The sequence below is a fragment of the Lepidochelys kempii genome, chromosome 24, assembly GCF_965140265.1.
Source record: "Lepidochelys kempii isolate rLepKem1 chromosome 24, rLepKem1.hap2, whole genome shotgun sequence".
Classification (NCBI taxonomy): domain Eukaryota; kingdom Metazoa; phylum Chordata; order Testudines; family Cheloniidae; genus Lepidochelys; species Lepidochelys kempii.
Genome location: NC_133279.1, coordinates 4,630,470 through 4,648,064, shown reverse-complemented (window position 1 = coordinate 4,648,064; position 17,595 = coordinate 4,630,470). Strand labels below are relative to the sequence as shown.

The following is a 17,595-nucleotide window of genomic DNA, read 5'->3' as shown; positions in this document are numbered from 1 at the left end:
GGGGCCTTTATGCATGAAATGTTAAGGTTCTTAAACAAGTCAATGAGCAGTTACAGCCTGTAGGGGGGCAGTCACCCTGCTTCAGCTTGGAAAGCCGGCCCTTGGAGGGGCCTGGGGCTGAAAGCAGCCGAGGGAGGCTGATGGGGTAGGCAGTGCAGATGAGGCCACATCCAATTAGGGTCCAGCTGGCCCTGATAAAAGGGCTGGGAGCTAGGTAGGGGTAGTCTCGCTCCAGTGGCGGAGCGGGAAGGACCTGGCTAGAGAAGGGTATCTCAAACAGAGCAGTGCTGGGGGATTCCGGTCAGGTGAGTCCCCAGGCTGAGGCTGTGCTAAAAGGGCCTGTGGGGGTACTGAGGCTGCAGCGAGGCCAGGAAAAGACAGCAGGTCCAAGCCCCTTGCCAATGATGAGCGGTCATTTCAGACTGCAGTTTGCCCCTGAGAAAAGGGGCTAGCTGAATACTGGCAGTCGGTCACTGAGGCAAGGTGGACTTGGGGTTCCCCGGGGAGTATTCCTTGGTGTGGGGGCATTGGTGCAGGGTAGTACCCTACAGAAGGGGCACTGTGGGGCCTGAACTAAAGGATGCTACCTGAAGAAAGGGAGAAGCAGGTGGTACCAAGTGAGACACTGGTTAGCATGAGGCACTGGGAAGCTGAAGGAGCTAATTCCCAGACCAACCAGCAGGAGGTACCATGCCGGGGAGCGCACCACCATGCTACAGAGCCTGGTGCACCATCATCCTGCATCATGTGCAATCATTCTCACCAGTGCAAAGCAGGTGAAAAACACGATCAAATCAGCTGAGGGTAGATTTTTATTTTCTCTGTGGGTAAAAATTGCCCCTGTGCAAAGGGTCATGCACCTAAGGGGGTTAAGTAGGACGTAAGTGGTGGATTTCACCAGGACATGGTAGTGCATAGATCCCATGCATGGGGGTGAATTTCACCTGGATTTAGTGCCTCATAGATCCCATGCACAGAGGTGTACTTCATAAGGATTTTGTGGTGCATAGATCTCCCGCACAGAGGGTGCACCTCACCTCCGGCGAGCGCTTGTAGTGTGCAGGGTGCCAAGTAACATCCAGCAGAAAGGGACACACAAAAAAGTTGTGACACCTTGTACAAAACACAGATTTATTTATAATAATATTTTACAGCAAGAAACGGCAACCAAAAGAATGTGAATTTAAAGCAGATGTTACTGCGAATGCCACTTTGAGAATGAAAAAACAGCTATTGCTAACTTTATTATTCGTGTTACGGTCACGGCTCAAGGCTCCAACTGAGATCAGAGGCCCATTGTGCTAGGAGCTGTACGTATACACGGTGAGACATAGTCCCTGCCCTGAAGAGCTCACAATCTAAGGCCCTGATCCTGCACCTCTACTTGTTTATATGGGACCACTGGGGTCCTCACTCAGTTGAGTTTCCCACTGAGGTTTTTCCTGCAGGATTTGGTTACTCTGTTGGTAACTGTTTCCACTGAGTACCCAAGAATGAGATACCACCTCAGCCCACTCCTTCCTCATAGGTGTCTGTTCCACCCTCCGATCCTTTACCCTAGTCCCCTTTATCTAGTGCTAGTGATGACTCAGAAGGAAGGCTTCACAGCCCCATCTAGTGGGTGGCCTAAGAGTGGTGTACCCACAGTAGAGGAGTGTGGGTCTCTGTCTTCTTGCAGTGGCTGACCCAGAGAAGTGGTTAAGAGTCTACTACAGCTTCCAGCTAAGGGAGTTACTCCTTTAGCTGAGTGCTGAAGGCTCATGATTTCAGGGCCTGGTCTTAAGCCAGTGGAAGTCTGCACTGGCCCCACTGTGACCAAGGAAATGGGAGGGGGAAATCATGAAATCAGCAGCCCCTGGCTTTCCATAATCCACATGGCCAAGGGCCAGACTCAGAGGTGGTGTAAATTAGACCTTCTCACACTAACCGGGGCTCCCTTATATCAACTGACCAGGAGCATCTTGCATGCAGCAGAGGTTACAGACAGGAGAGATCATTGCTATTTACAACAGAGTAACACCTGGGCAATAAGTGGTACCTAGCTAAGGTGCCTTTGAAGCAGACCCATTATATATAGTAAAATACAGCACCCCGTTGGAGAGTAGTTTACAGCCAAACTATTGCAAAGCAATGTACAGTGGCGACTGATTGCCAGTTATTTGTACAGTATGCAAAGCCAAACAGCAGTAGAGAAGGAGGGGAAAAAGGCAAGAAAGGAGGGAGGAAAGATATTTGCATTTTATTATTTGTACAGCCATAGCACCCAGGAGCCCCAGTCATGGATCCTGACCCCATGGTGCGAGGTGCTGTACAGAACGACGGTCCCGGCTCCAAAGAGTTTATCCTCTAAATTTGCATTGTGGATTTTTAATGTCAGGAAGGATCACTGTGGTCATCTAGTCTGGCTAATACAAGGCTGGAAGATTGCGATCAGCCGCTCCTATGCTGAGCCCAACAACTGGTGGAAAGACATCCTGTCTCGTGTCTCAGTCGAAATGAGCTGTGGATTCGGCAAGATGGAGGCTGTTCATCTTGCCAAAGGTGAGGGATGCAGAGGAGAAGGCCCTTGCACCAGTGATGAAGGGACAAAGACGAGGATGATGCCTTACGACCAGGGAGGGGAAGAGGTTGGGGGAAGTCTGCGGAGGGCTTTGTAGACAGAGAGGAGTAAACATGCCCTGCACCCTGCTATGATACAATGTCTAAGCATCCCTAGTTTACTCAGAGCAGACCAAAGCCAAGCCTCTGTAATTCACCATCATATGAGTGTGCACATGATGGACTCGAACCTGTGTTTCCTTTGCTGTGGCCAGGGCTCTGGTCTTGTGCCGGGGAGACATCCAGCGGGGTTGGCAGCAGCTCTAGGAGGGGAGCAAACATGATGGGAGCGATTAACGTTGTTTTTAGGTGTTCCAGCTGTGACGCAGAGCAAGGAGTTGCAGTGACTCCTCGCACCGCTGGGGGATCAGACAGGTGAGCTGGCTGGGCAGCTGATTTCACTAGCTAGCAGTTCTAGCTTCTCTTTCCAAGCTCCCGCTGCTAGGCCACACTTCTTCCAGCTCTACTCAGTACCCGAGCAATGGCCTTATTTCCTTGCTGGGTTCTGTAGAGGAGTTGGTGGGGTGAATTCAGTGCATGATTCCAACCAAACTCCCAATGGACCTACTCCCGACAAACAATCCTGCCCCCATGGCCTGGGAACTGTTCCCACTGCAGCATCACCTACCGCTCCAGGGTCCTCGTTCTCAGTTGGAGGGTTTCATCGTGGTGAGGGCCTGTGAAATCTGATGGAAAAGAGCAACACTCAGCAACGCCCCCAGTGAAAACATTTATTTCCTGTTGATACAAAATATTGTCCATTTGCTTGTATTTTACAGCTCAGTTTCAGTGGAAGACAATGGAGTTATACCCGGCATGAACCTGGCCAGATAAACATAGGAACAGCCGAATGTATCACTCCCAATGTCCACCTAGTCCACACCTGGTCTGTGACAGTGGCCAGCTGCATGGCCAGAGGAAGGTGTAAGAACCTTCCATTTCTTTAGGTCTTCAGAGCAAGCCTGGCTGCCTGACACGGTTGCCAAACCCAACTTCTTGGGGTCAGTTCTGCGGTGACTGGGTGGAATTTAAAAGCCTGTGTTATATGATCTGACCTTAAACTCTATGCATTAAACTCTGTGCAACCCCTGCAGTGGGCAGATGAGGGGGGGATTATCTGCCCCCTATGCAGATCTCATGCTGATCTTTAATAGGTCTCAGCTTCAGCCCTGGAGCGTGAGATATTCCTTCCAGAATTTGCTGTCATTGATTACGAAAGCTCCATCTACTCCTGATACCTACATAAATGTCCAATCCCTGAGACACACTTAATCCAAACCAGTGGATCATGTCTCATAACATACAGCCCCCATGGCCCATTTTAAGGACTTATACAGGAATAAGAGAACCCAGGTCTCTTGACACCCAGTTCAGCGCTCTGTCCACTGGAAGGTGCTGCCTCTGATTTGGTAGCACACTACACCCACTTTGCATAGGCATGCATGCAGAATTGCCACCCCCAAGTGTTCAAAATCCATCAGCCCCCCTAAAATCATGAAATTTAAAATAATAATGAATAATACAGGTTGGGGTTGTTTTTGTTTAGTCTGGGTTTTTTTTATCCTCTAGTGCTCTACTCAATTCATGTTTTCAAAGCTTTTCTTTGCAATCATAAGGGCTAGAACCATTTTAAAAAAAACTTGAGAGCTGAGATTCTCATGCAATCACCTGACTCCAGCAGCTGGGGCTTGAAGAAAAACCCCAAATATCGTAAGACTCGCAGAGCTTTGGACACGCTGCAAAGGATGGCACAATTTGCAGGCCAATGGGGACTCAAGACCTAGCATTGCTTTCTTTATAAGGGATCAATATTTTGTTTTCCTGCTTACTTTTCGATGAACGATGGAGTCTCCCATTCTGCAGGCAGTTGTAGTAGAAAGGATCCGGGTGCAGGTATGTGTTGTTCAAATTGCTAGGAGAACAAAGCAAAGGCACTTTGATATGACAGTGACAGGATAATCAGAAACATGACAGGCTAAATTAAAGCCTGAATTTTCATTTACACTTGGCCCCTTTACGTTGCTGTGGCAATGAGAATTAACACCTAGATCTTCATGTCAAATGCATAAACAAAAAAACTCTGTAGAACCCGAGCTACGGTTGCTTTCATTGGTCATTTCTCATTTTTCAAACCATAAAAAAATAAGAAATACCAAGGCAAGGTTTTAATTGTTAATTTCTCTGCGTAATGAAACATCAAGACTCATGTATTTTACCTTCACTAAATCACACCCCATCCTTGACTCCAGTCAGAATACCAATTACAATTATTTTTACACGCTCTTGGGGTTATGTATCTTTTATCTAATAGGATATGTAATTTTAGCTAATATCAATTATAATTTTTATACCTGTTTTATCCCTTCATTTTGAGTCTTATAAGTGTGGGAACTATCAGTGCTTAAAGTGGGCTGATAAAAGTGTGTGTGTGGGGGGTCTATTGTAGTCTGGGAGCACCCACTTTGATAAAATGGTGCTTGACGTGCACCGCATGGCAACCCCTCTCTCCACACATTAAGAAATGGTAACTACTATATTACAATCCCTGTTATCATATTTTTCCATCAGTGTTGTGATGGGTGCGCTAGGCATTTGCTGCCCCCTACTGGAGACCCCACTGCCTTGGTGCAACCCCCTCAAAGAAGGCATCCTTTTGAAGAAAAAGAGCAGTGAATTCAGACCTCCAAGAACTGCCTAGAGAGGCCACCCAGGGTCAGTTGCTGGTAGGACCAACAAGAATTGGTACTCCACTGGCTAGAAAGGCCAGGAGCAGGCAAAAGCCAATCAGAGCCCAGCATGGAAGATAAAAAGGGCTAGTGGCTTCTTATAGGGGCACTGGGACAGAGAAGGAAGGATCTCTCCTGTTATTTTTTTTGTTTTGTTTTGTTTTTTTTTAACCCAAGAAACCAGTCCCAGGATAGGCCCCTAACCATCTTCCTAGTCGTCCTTTCCCTGGCCACTGGAGAGTGCTGCTCCCCACAGTGGGGAATAGAACCCAGGAGTCCAGGCTCCTTGTCCATTGCAGTAACTAGCAGACAATACGGGGGCTATCTTTGACTTCACCATTTTGGTTGGGCCACTGAAGGACTCTAATTCTTATGTTATGAAATTAAAGGCCAGGCGGCCATCTTGAGTCAGACATCGATTTCTTGCTATTAAATTAAGGCACATTTGCTTTGCAAGATGGCTCAGGTGAACCCGGGACAAGTGTATCTACAATTATGCATCACTTGGGTTAACATACAACGTGGACACTAAACTTTGTGTTTCTCTGAGAGCCTGCCAAGGCCGCCTCAGTCTTCTTGTGAAATTTGTATCATGATGCATCATCACTGAGTGTCTTTATGGTTACACCACTTCATGATGCAATGTCCCGGCGTACCATCAGTGTCACAACTTCACGCTGAACCATTTTCTAGGGCAGTTTTACCAGCCAGCACCTAGTTTGCGTCTCTCTCTTTTACCCACCTATTAGCCTGGGGCTGGTTGTGATATTCTGAAGCCATGGTAGCGCTGTTGAGCTCCTCGCAGCGATTGTACGCTAGCACCGGGTGGCAGCGTGGGTCTCTGCGATCTAGCATGGATCCTTCTGCCAGGACCGTTGTCTGTGCAGCACCCACCTCTTCAAAGAGGAAGTTTAAAGGGTTGGGCATTAAATTATTCATTATAATTATTACTTATCAGATATATTGCATTTTTATCAGCATATCTCAAAGCGCTTTATGAAAGACATCAGTATCATTATCCCCATTGTATTGATGGGGAAACTGAGGCACAGAGCGGGGAAGTGATTTGCCCAAGGTCACCCAGTAGCAGAGCTGGTAACAGAACCCAGGAATTTTGTGCCTAAGGCCCTGGATTTGGGACTCAGGAGAGCTGGGTACAAATCCTGGCTCTGACACGGACTCTGTGTGTGACCTTGAGCAAGTCCCTTATATTTCTCTGTGCTGTAACTTGCCATTTGTAAAATGGAGATAATCCTTTAAAGAGACGAGGTGAGTGATGGAATAGCTTTTATCGGCCCAACTTCAGTAGGGGAGAGAGACAAGCTTTCGAGCCCCACAGAGCTCTTCTTTGGGTCTGGGAAAGGAACTCCCAGCATCACAGCAAAATGCCAGGTGGAACAGATTTGTTTAGTATGAACAGTTAGCTCATATTGTAAGGGACCATTAAAACTTCTGCAGTCATAGGATAAAAAGAGGAAGTTAGTGGGTTACAGATGGTTGTAATAAGCCATAAATCCAGTGTCTCTGTTCAGTCCATGATTTTCCATGTCTAGTGGAGTTAGGAATTTAAGCTCCCAGGCTTGTCTTTTGAAAGTGGTGTGCAGGTTTCCTTTGAGAATGAGGACTGATAGTGATAGACAGTGATCACTCTATATCTGCGACGCTAGGAGTACCTTTCCCAGACTTGAAGAAGAGCTCTGGGTCAGCTCGAAAGCTGGGCTCTATCACCACCAATAAAAGCTATTACCTCCCCCACCTTGTCTCGCTAACATCCTGGGACCGACACGGCCACCACTACGCTCCGTATAATAATCCTCTGTCATTTAGATATACGTTCTTCAGGGCTGGGACTCCCTGTGCAGGAGGTCAGACTAGATGATCATGCTGGTTCCGTCTGACCTTCAAGTCTATGAGAACAGGGCTTAGATCTCAGCTGGGACCTCGACACGTCGCTGTCGTACCAAACGTTATTCCAATCCACCCAGCCTCTTACCTGAAGACCTGTAACTTGGTCCTTGCAGAGGCTGCCTCCCTGTGTGCTGCGAGCCGCCCCATGCTCTTCGCTGTGGAGAAGGTCTCAGATGCATGGAAGTACCCAGCACAGACTCATATTGCTCCTCTATGGTCTCTGCTGGGGGGACGTGCTTCACGAAGGACCTGTTATAGCCATGGAGAAGAAGGTTGGCCTTCCGGTTAAGGTACTGACCGTGGCCAACAAGACAGGAAAGGAAGGGGAAAGACCCCCACAGTGATGGGTGTCATATGGTCCATTCTGTCCTACTTACGAATTGCTTCCCTGGTGCAATGGCTGGGGCCTGTTCCCATGCCCCTGGTGCAGTGCCGTGGAAAATTGGACCTGACTGGAGGTCTGTAACTTCCCAGGAAAGTGCTTCTGTGCAAAGAGATAGAGAGTCAGGTCTAGAAACTACAGCATTGGGAGCGGTAGAGAGATCCACCTCGATGGAATAAATAGATAGATAGATGGGTGTGTATGGGGATAGACAGACAGATAGAAGTGTGTCAATAGGATAGATAGATAGATCAATCTCAGGAAAAGCAAAGAAACCTCTTTTCCTTGTTTAGGGATACAGCTGAAGTGGCCAATCTGCTCTGTATTGTCTCTTGTTACTTGACCTCGCTGATCTGGTAGTATTTTTCACCTGCTTTTTACTGGTGTAAATAACTGCACAAGGTGCAGGGCAGGGAAGAATCAGGCCCTGAGTATTTACTCTCTAGTGTTCTCCACTAACAATCCAGACCCCTGCAGAACATCAGCATTACGAGCCATTACTGTCGACTAGTGACCACAGTGGTTCCTTCTGGTCTTATAGTCTAAGACTCCATGCCGAATTTCTCAGTATGGGGAGCACTAGAAGGAAGTTCTCGGGGACATTCAAAGGTCCCTTTAGTCTTCATCGAATCACAAGCATTAAAGATGGAAAATACAGTCGCGCTTTTGAACTGCTTGGCCGACATCTCTTCTCTGTTACAGCCATGCAATCTTATACGGCAGTGGGCTTGCACGGCTGTCACTGAGAGCAGATTTTGCATTAAATCCTAGTCTACCCCCTCCTCCACATTCTGGCTTGGCCAAGGTAGGGGTGTTTGCTGAAGCATATTCTGCAGCACTGTGAGGTTTTTTGGCCTTGATTCCATAGATTCCTACAGGACTGCTCAGGTGAGTCAGGGATGCAAACCCAGGCTGAAAGGGATCCAAGTGATGGGGCTTCCCCAACGTCCCTGGCAGGACAATTCCATTAAATGTTCACCGTGGGGCCCATAAGGCTTGGGCAGGGGCGGTAAATGCTGCAGCAAAAGGCTACCTTCCGGGCTTTGGCTCTATTACTGAATAACGCAGAGCTCAGTGGATTTAAAACCCCCACCGAGGACAGAATCAAAGATGTGACGTGGGGAAGAGACGCTCACAACAGCCTTGTTCCAGCTGCAGCTGCATCCCCTGCCTGACAGCGGCACCGCGAGGAAGGACGGCCCAGTGGTTAGGGCACTAGCCTGGCACTTAGAAGACCTGGATCCAGTTCCCTGCACTGCCTGTGGGCTGCTCTGACCTATGCTCTGCTCCCTGTGGGCCCAGGGAAGCAGAGAGAAGAGCTAGAGCACAGTGCTCTCTCGCCATGCCCCAATCTGCCCCCATTGGTGGCATTGTGTTGTGCCCTTATGCCTTAGCTCTGCTCTGCCTGGAGGTTTTCAGGGGGCTGTTTGGCCAATTTTATGCAGCCACCACAGCACACGGAGCCGTCATGCATTTGAGAATCAAGCCTCAAAAACGTACCAGGGTCAGCCACGCAGACCCACCGGGGACTGCTGCTCTAAACACCCTGCGCCTGCTGATCACGCAGAGCAGGGCTAATTTAGGTCCCCAGAGGCCAAGGGGAAGCTGTTCATTACTCACCAGAGGTGCAGCCGCGGCTATCCCGGCCCCGTGGGAGAAGCGGCTGTTCAGGGAGAGCTGGTACTGGATGGCATCCGTGAGCTTGTTGACAATCCGCTCCTGGGCCGTTTCGGGGACGTCCTGCCGGGAAGCGGAAGGTGGCCCTGTTAGACCGAACTGGGAGGCGGGGTGGCCGGTGCTACAATTCCGCACGTGGGTCTGGGTCGCCAGTCTGACTAAATCATGGTACAGTCGCGCTTTTGAACCACTTGGCCCGCACGCTGCTTTCCTAGCCGTGATCCCCATTCAAGCGAGAATCGTTTGGGTGAATGAATAATATCCCATTTCGCCCAGGCCTGAGGCTCTCCAAGAACTTTACAAGCATAATAAAAGCCTCACACCCTCCCCCACTGATCCATCTGGTCAGTATCGTTATTTCCATTCTACCCTGGGTCATTGGCACTGGCGATTGGACCCCGGGACTTTAAAGCACAAGTCGCTGCTGCCTGAGCTAAAAGACCTTGCTCCATTCGCAAAGGCCGTAGCAGGCTCGTCCTCTGTATATGGCCCAGCCGCCACTTGAGGAGGACAGAGCAGCTCATTACAAGGGCGCAGACACCCCGAATCGCCCAGCCAGGGCCTTAATCCTGACAGACAGTGGCCATTGGCTTTAGGGTCTGGCTCCAAGCTCAGGGCCGGGCTGGGAATGGAACCCAGCAGGCTGGCGTGCCAGTCCTGGGGTCTAACCACTAGACAATGCTCCCTCCCGGCTCTGCAGCACAGACATCAAGGGCCTCATTCTCACTGACAGAGAAGCTTCTGAACACCAGGGGCCGTCCAGCCAGCGTGGTAATCAAGGGCTTTACGGTCAATGTGAATCAAGCCCTAGGTGGGGTGTGGATTGGTCTATGCCCCCAGACGCCTTACCCGGCATTTAGAGAGCAACGTTAGTGCCTCCTTGTAATGCAGAATCGCCTTCTCGGGGTCTCCTAAGTGGAAGCGGGCGGCTCCTAGCCCTTCACAAGCCTGCCACTGCCCAGGCAGGTCATCTGGACACAGAGGGGGAGACGGGGTCAGAAGACAGAGCAGTGGAGTGAGGAGATCAGCCCTTGCCATCAGACGTCACCCCGGCATTCCCTAGTGCTGTGCCAGCCCATTGCTGCCGTGCCGACTCCGGGGGAAGAGCAGCACCAACCCAGTGACCGCTTCTTTTAGCTTCCTTGGCGGCCTCCCGCCCAAGGGCTGATTCAGCCTGAACCTGCTTAGCTTGAGAGGGCTGCTAAGATAACAGAACTGAGCAGCGCAGGCTGTTACCAGGCCCCCAGCACGCTCCTAGGGAGAAAAACCTGCCCACAGGCTAGGGGTGGCGAACACCCCATCCTGAGCCACGGCTCCCCTTACCCGAATCCTTGAAGGCCTGCATAGAGTGCAGATAGTTCTCCCCCGCAGCCTCGTGGTCCCCCAGCTGGCTGAATGCATAGGCCAAGTTGCCAAAACACTGACCTTGAGCCTTTCTGTTCCCCAGCATACCTGGAAACAGACAAACATGTCCCCTTTCAGAGCCGGGTACGTCTACACTGCAATCGGGAGGTGTGCCTGCAGCTCATGTGGGCACACCTGAATTAGCTTTGATCTAGTCCGCTCAAGGGACGATGCAGCAGCAGCTCATGGCATCCCAGGCTGCACCCTGGACCCTGGGGGGATTGCATTCGGGAAGTTGGCCCATGCCGCCGTCCCTGCGGACACAGACACACTGCTGTTAAAGTGTGTGGACACTTGGCTGCCTTTGCTAGTGCTGCACTTATTGTCAAAATGAGTAGTAGGCATCCCAGTGTCCCCTGTGCCACCGTTTGGCCCACGGTCTATGTGGGACTTTTTTGCAGTGTATCATGGGATAGCAACCCCCCCCCCCCCGGGAAATTTTGGTCGCTTGAGGTCAAGTTCCCATAATTCCCTTTGCTCCATCCCAAGGATAGTTTTTAAAAATCACAAAGCCTATTTAACTTGTGGAACTCACTGCTATAGGACAGTGAGGACACGATTTTAAAAAGGACTAGGCATTTATCATCCATGATTATATTAGATAAGAAAAAGAAATTATTTGGGTTATATACACTCATGCTTCAGCATACGTGTCTCATCACTAACTGAATCGGCTAGGAAGAGACTTTCTGGTTATTCTATAATTGTCCACTAGGTTTTTTTACTCCTTCCTCCGAACCAGTGGGTCCTAGCCATGGGTCAGATACCCTGTGACAATGTATGTGTTCCTAGGGTGTTCTAACTGCCAACATCAATGAGCCAGAGACCATCAATGCTGCATCAGCTCAGAAGTGAACACCAGCTACAGAAGTCCTGTGAGCGTCTGCTGTGTCCCATTGTCTGCATGTCAAAGAGAAAGGCACATGGGGGGAGGAGAGGGGTGCTGTTTAATTTGGGGTATCCAAGATGGGTGACATCACTCTCCATGCTGAATGAGTAGCCGGGGAGAGAGGGGGTGTGCTGTTAACGGATGGAAGACAAAATGTTATTGGTCTCCTTCTCCTTTTTATAGTCTAGCGCCCACAGAAGGTTCTAGACTGAGAGGCCCAGAGACCAAAATTCTCCTTCTAGTGTTCCTGAAAGGTTTTAGATGGAGAGTCCCAGAGCCTTTGATTCCAGCACCCTGCGTTCCCCAGCCCCGCTGCTACCTACCGTGCAGCAAAGCCGCTCTCTGGTGGAACCCCAGAGCCACGCCAAAGTTCTCCAAGGTGTTGTGGGCAGCGCCCAGGTTCTGCAGCACCATGGCTTCCTTGCGCCGGTCTGCCTGGTCGGCTTGGCAGAGCGGGAGGGCTTTCTCGAAGCTTTCGGCTGCCAGGGAGAAGACCTTGAGCTGGGCGTAACTGAGGCCCATGTCGTTGTAGACCTTGCCTGTAGAGTGAGAGAGAGAACTGGGTTGTGGTCTTGGGTTCTCAGATGAAAGGTCGGAAGACAAGTGAAAGCGGCACGAACTCAGACTTCAGATGCCTGACTAAGTGAGCAGCATAAACCAAATGACCTTATCAGAGAAGTTAAGACTCAGGAACGACCGACTGGTCCATCCCATGGGGGGCGGGGGGCGCTGGATGGTTCCTCACAGTACAAACATCCCTGACTAACTATCACTGGAGCTACTCTAGCCATGGCCCATTGGGTCCTCTGCTGAAAGGAGACAACTAACGTCAACTTTGTTGGGGGCTTTTGTGATGCGGTGAGTGGCCTGTGGAACACTCAGACCCACCAAGCCCTGTTGGGTAGAGGCCCCCAAGCAGCTACTCTCTTCTTACTCTCCTTACCAACCGTGTTACTCTTCCCATATGAAAAGAGCCACTATGTGCTTTGGCCTAAACAACTTTGGTTTGAGAGAAAGAGAGAGAAGGAGCAGGCACAGTGTGTGTGGCTCCTTCACCGCAAGCTGCATCCGGCCGGGACACAAAGCGGCAGCAGAGAGCTCCTAGGAATTTACTGTGCCATACAAAGGAAACCGCATTCACACCAGCTACCCAGATCTGTACCGGGTTTGATCCGTAGCCTGCAGCCTCCGTGAGGGAGAGCACAGCATGTGTGTCTCCTCTGTAACATGGTGCGCTTCCAGAGACACAAAATGGCGCCTGCCTCCAGCTAGGTTCCTAGGAATGTAAATGTGCCTTACAAAGAAAGGACAGGGCCGGGCACTATGGGCTTGTTATAGGCTTGACCCACCGAGCTGCAGCTCGCATGGCATGGTGGTCCCAAACCACCCAGCCTGTCCTCTTACCCAGCAAGGCTTTGTTTGGGATGTTCTCGCACAGCAGCTGGCATTTGTTCAGCACCTCGATGATCTCCCCTGCCCCGTACCACCGGCTCTGCAGCATGTAATTACTGGCCTCAGCCAGGGCCACTGCGGCACCTTCTAGCTTCTCAGCCGCGGCGTAGGCCTGCCCGGCTTCCTGGAAACACTGGGCTGCCCGGGAAGGGTCCTGCATCCCCAAATAACAGTAGCCCATCTTCATATAGGCGCCGGCCTGGTTGCCAGCCTGGGCTGGGCAGTAGCGACCCAAGGCCTTGCGGAAATGCTCCAGGGCCTTAGGGAAGTCCTGTAGCCCCTCATGGGCCACCCCTATGTTAAAGTAAAGGTCCCCCAAGTGCTCCCCAGCCTCCCCCTCCTTGGGCTGGGACTTGAGTAGGAACTCCAGGCCCTTTTCTGGCTTCCCGGTCTCCACATAGGCCGCCCCCAGGTTGAAGGCACAGGCCTTCTGGACCTGCGCGCTCGGGGTTTCCAATGACAAGAGAAAGGCCTTCTTGAAGCAGGCCAAGGCCTCCTGAGCCTCCCCAAGCAACAGGGCCCGGTGGCCTGCCTTGGTGAGGCCTGCAATCTCAGCTTGGCTCTTTAGAGGCTTGTCTCCTCCCTCCCCGGCCTCCCCAGGGGCCTTGGCTTTCTCCTTCCATTTCTTCTTCTTGGAGGCCAGAGGCGCGGGGGGATCTGGGTCCACAGGTGGATCTTCTGACCCAGTGGATTCTACCGACGCCATCAACGGTTCTGGCGATAACGGGAAATGGAGGACCTGTGGAAGACAAGAGGAGGGGTCACACAGATGGGTCCACACAGGACTGATCCAACATGGGAGTCTTCCCACTGACTACAATGGCTGTTGACTCAGACCCAAAAGTAACACTAGGTTAGCCTCTAGTCAGGCCACTGCTCCAGTCCACCATTATCCCCCTCACATCTGTGTGGTATATTTCATTGCATGGCTGCAATCACCAGCATTTCCTTGCAGGCAATCGCTCCCACAAGCAGCACGTGAGGAGGGAAAGGTCTAACAAGAGCCAATGGCCGGAAGTTGAAGCTAGACAAATTCAGACTGGAAATCAGGTGTAAATTTTTGACAGTGAGGGTAATTAGCCACTGGAACAATTTACAAAGGGTCGTGGTGGATTCCCCATCGCTGGCAATTTTAAAATCAAGACTGGATGTCTTCCTAAAAGGTCTGCTCTAGGAATTAAGTTCTCTGGCCTGTGTTACACAGGAGGGCAGAGAAGATGATCACAATGGTCCCTTCTGGAAGGAATCTACACATTCATAGAATATCAGGGTTGGAAGGGACCTCAGGAGGTCATCTAGTCCAACCCCCTGCTTAAAGCAGGGCCAATCCCCAACTAAATCATCCCCACCAGGGCTTTGTCAAGCCTGACCTTAAAAACCTCAAAGGAAGGAGATTCCATCACCTCCCTAGGTAACCCATTCCAGTGCTTCACCACCCGCCTAGTGAAATTTTTTTTCCTAATATCCAACCATTGATGTATATAGGGGCAGATTCAACACCAAGCTCCAAGTGCAGCCAACGTCTAATTCATGGGAGATGAGAGGAATTTTTCCCAGGCCTGGGGTCGTGGTGCGAAGGAGGGACTATCCCATAGCAGCCTTCTGCTGGCTTCCTCTAAAGCTGTTGGTGTTCGAGACAGGATAGTGGCCTAGATGGACCCCCTGGTCTGATCAATTCCTAAATTCCTAGCCATGATGGCTAATATTTTGCCATTCACCATGCTGCCTCTGCTGCATATGGGGCCAAATGCAGCCCCTGGGATACTTGATGTATTTCTGAAAGCCCCTGCTCCTAGAGTCAGGGGATGACATGACAAGCTCAGCTTTCATTTTTTCAAAAATAATTAAGTTTCTAGATCTTACAGTTGAAGGGAAAAAGCTTGGAAACATGACCTGGGCACAGCCCTAGAGACTATTAAAAAAAAATCCAAAAGGAAAATAAAAAGAGCCTAAATTGTATTATTATTTAAAATCTCATGATTTCGAGGGAGGCTTTTGAACCCTTGGGGTTGGTCTTACTGCTGCTAAATCACCAGAGTTTACAGCACAGCTGAGTTATCCGTGCATCGAATCTTGGGTCACTGGTTGCTGTGTTAGCATTTCCTGCCTACCCATGTGTGGCGTAGCTGAGCGAGGGTGGCTCCAGGGACGTCCTGACTTTGATGCTTTTAAAATTTCGATCAGACCTGCAAGAATCATACTGACCTGGCAGGGCTCAGGTACCAGGGTGATTGGGAAACATGTCAAAGTGGAGTTAACAACAGCGTTTAAGGGGCTGGAAGATCAATTAAAAAAACTAAATATACCTAGTTTATCTAGATGGAGACTCAAATGGAGAGACAGCGGTATCTGTTTACACTCTTTCTGGGCCTGATTCTCATTCGCATTACAGCTCCTTTACACTGCTCTGGCAGCGTGAAGGGGCTTAAAGTGGGTGCAACTCTTTACACTGCCAAAGTGATGTAAAGGGGCCTTAGTGTAAATGGGAATCAGAGCCCTAATTATACAGAACATCAACATTCTGAGTTCCTTAAGCTTTCTGCTCCCTCTGCAGATTCCTACTTGAATCGGGGTGAGGAGGGGACATGGAGGGCCTGTGGAAGACAAGAGGAGGGGTGTAGCTTATGGCACAGTAACTGAGGGAATATAGCCTGCAGGTTAATAGTCCTGCATCTGCCACTGACTTGCCAGGTGACACTGGGTGAGTCACTTAACTTTGTGGGGGTAGATTTTCAAAGACACAACTCCCATTGGATTTAGGTGCCTAAATGCCATGAAAAATCTCCCGCTCTGAGCCTCAGTTTTCCCAGCTGCAAACCAGGAATAATCCATAACATTACTTACCTAATGTTTCATGATTGTTTGCAGAGCGTGTCAAAGATCTTAGATGGCAGCTGCAGATCACGGTTCTTATGCCAAAATGCAGGTGGTCTCAAAGAAGCACCCTGAATGGTGCTCAGGAATGTCTAAGGCTCCGTGAAATCATCCTTGGGCCAGGCTGCTTCAATGCCCAACCTTGCAACACACCAGAAAGTTGGAGCTGCGTGCTCTGATCAGACCAGCTCCCTGTGAATTGCACTCAAGCCTGCAACAGGCTGCTCGTACCTCTGAGTGTTAAGAAAGCGCTAAGGAAATGCGCAAAACCCAGGCAGGTGCGCATGCATGGGTCTAGGGAGCTCTGGGGTTCTTCCTCTCGGGAATGCTTTCCGATGATGGCACTTAGGGGTTTGGTTTCTTCTCAATCTCCTTCCGATTGCTTGAGACACATTGGGCCGCCCCATGGCAACCGGCTTCAATAATGCTGGGCCCTCCCCTGCTGGGGCATGTCACCTGATGGATGGTTAAATCAGCCTCTCAGGGCTCTCGGTTAGGGTGGGTGTTTATGAATCAAACTTTATGGATTTTAAAGGAATAAAAATTGGGTGAATGGAGCACAGGTGGAAGGTGCCTGATCAAGCGCCCTGGCGACTAGAGTCCTCTTTATTCACAGAAGGGGGGCAGCCCTGGTATTGCTTCCCCCGCAGTTGGCTCTTCACGACCCATTCAGTCTTGGAGCCAGCAAAGGAGCCAGTTAGTAAAAATGAGGTGGCTGGTTTTGTGGATTGCTGCGACCCATCAAACTCACGGCACATAAGCAACGGATTTGCCATCAGGAGCTGCTTCCCCGGCATTTGTATGGGAGTTTCAGCTGGGTCTGGCTATTATTCTGGTGCCACTGGAAGGGAGCTGGTAGCTCTTCTCCTGAGACACCATCCGCTGCATAGTTCTGTCTTCAGCCACCATCAAAGGGCATTAAGAGATTTGCACAACGGCCGAGCTCTGCGATCATTTGTATTACATTAGCGTGTAGAGGCTCCATCTGAAATCAGGGCCCCACTGGGCAAAGCACAGTGCTGTCTGTAAACACAGTGAGCGACAGGTTCCTGAATCAAAGAGCTTACACTCTACGAGAGAAGACAAAAGGTTGGTGTGGAAATTGAGGCACAGAGCTGCAGTGAGTTGGCCAAGGTCACCCAGCAAGTCAGTGGCAGAGTCAGGAATCAGAGTAACAGCCGTGTTAGTCTGTATTTGCAAAAAGAAAAGGAGTACTGTGGCACCTTAGAGACTAACCAATTTATCTGAGCATAAGCTTTCGTGAAGCTCACGAAAGCTTATGCTCAAATAAATTGGTTAGTCTCTAAGGTGCCACAAGTACTCCTTTTCTTTTTGCAGAGTCAGGAACAGACCCCTAAATCTCCGGAGCCCCAGGCCACGGGACCACACTGTCTCTCAGTCTAATTGTAGGGCTATTCTCTTCTCCTTCCTTTAGTTTTGGCATCCTGACTTCCAGCACTGGGCAGGGTGCGTGGGGGTTAGGGATATACCCACAGCCCTTGGAGCTGCTGGGTAATTTAGTGTGCAAGCCAACAGGATTAGCATGGGTCACTTAATTAGTGGCTTTTGCAGGGTGTTTTGTAAAACAAAGGAGGCCAACTCCTTGCTCAAGCTCATTCATGATGCCTGACAGGTGCGGAAGACAGGCCCCTTTCCAAGTAGACACAAAGAATCCCAGGCCACAG

At 50.2% G+C, this 17,595-nt stretch overlaps 1 protein-coding gene across 1 annotated transcript; it reads right to left on the bottom strand.

Annotated features, from left to right (window-relative positions):
• Positions 1-3,148: 3,148 nt before the first annotated feature.
• On the bottom strand, positions 3,149-13,742 carry TTC24 (tetratricopeptide repeat domain 24). Its single transcript, XM_073323486.1, has 10 exons — positions 12,989-13,742; positions 11,908-12,123; positions 10,615-10,743; positions 10,141-10,262; positions 9,235-9,354; positions 7,610-7,716; positions 7,318-7,481; positions 6,067-6,220; positions 4,428-4,510; positions 3,149-3,284 (listed from the first exon to the last, which is right to left on the bottom strand). The coding sequence occupies exons 1-10, from the start codon at positions 13,740-13,742 to the stop codon at positions 3,223-3,225; spliced, it is 1,911 nt and encodes a 636-aa protein (XP_073179587.1). The 3' UTR covers positions 3,149-3,222.
• Positions 13,743-17,595: the final 3,853 nt, after the last annotated feature.

What these genes read in the sequence shown, in the direction of transcription:
- TTC24 (XM_073323486.1), bottom strand. Translation starts at nt 13,742, where the DNA reads ATGGCGTCGGTAGAATCCACTGGGTCAGAAGATCCACCTGTGGACCCA. An exon ending in GCAGGCCTTCAAGGATTCGG is followed by an intron (nt 10,263 to 10,614) that starts GTAAGGGGAGCC and finishes CTCTGTGTCCAG; the next exon opens with ATGACCTGCCTGGGCAGTGG. An exon ending in TTGCACCAGGGAAGCAATTC is followed by an intron (nt 7,482 to 7,609) that starts GTAAGTAGGACA and finishes TGGCTATAACAG; the next exon opens with GTCCTTCGTGAAGCACGTCC.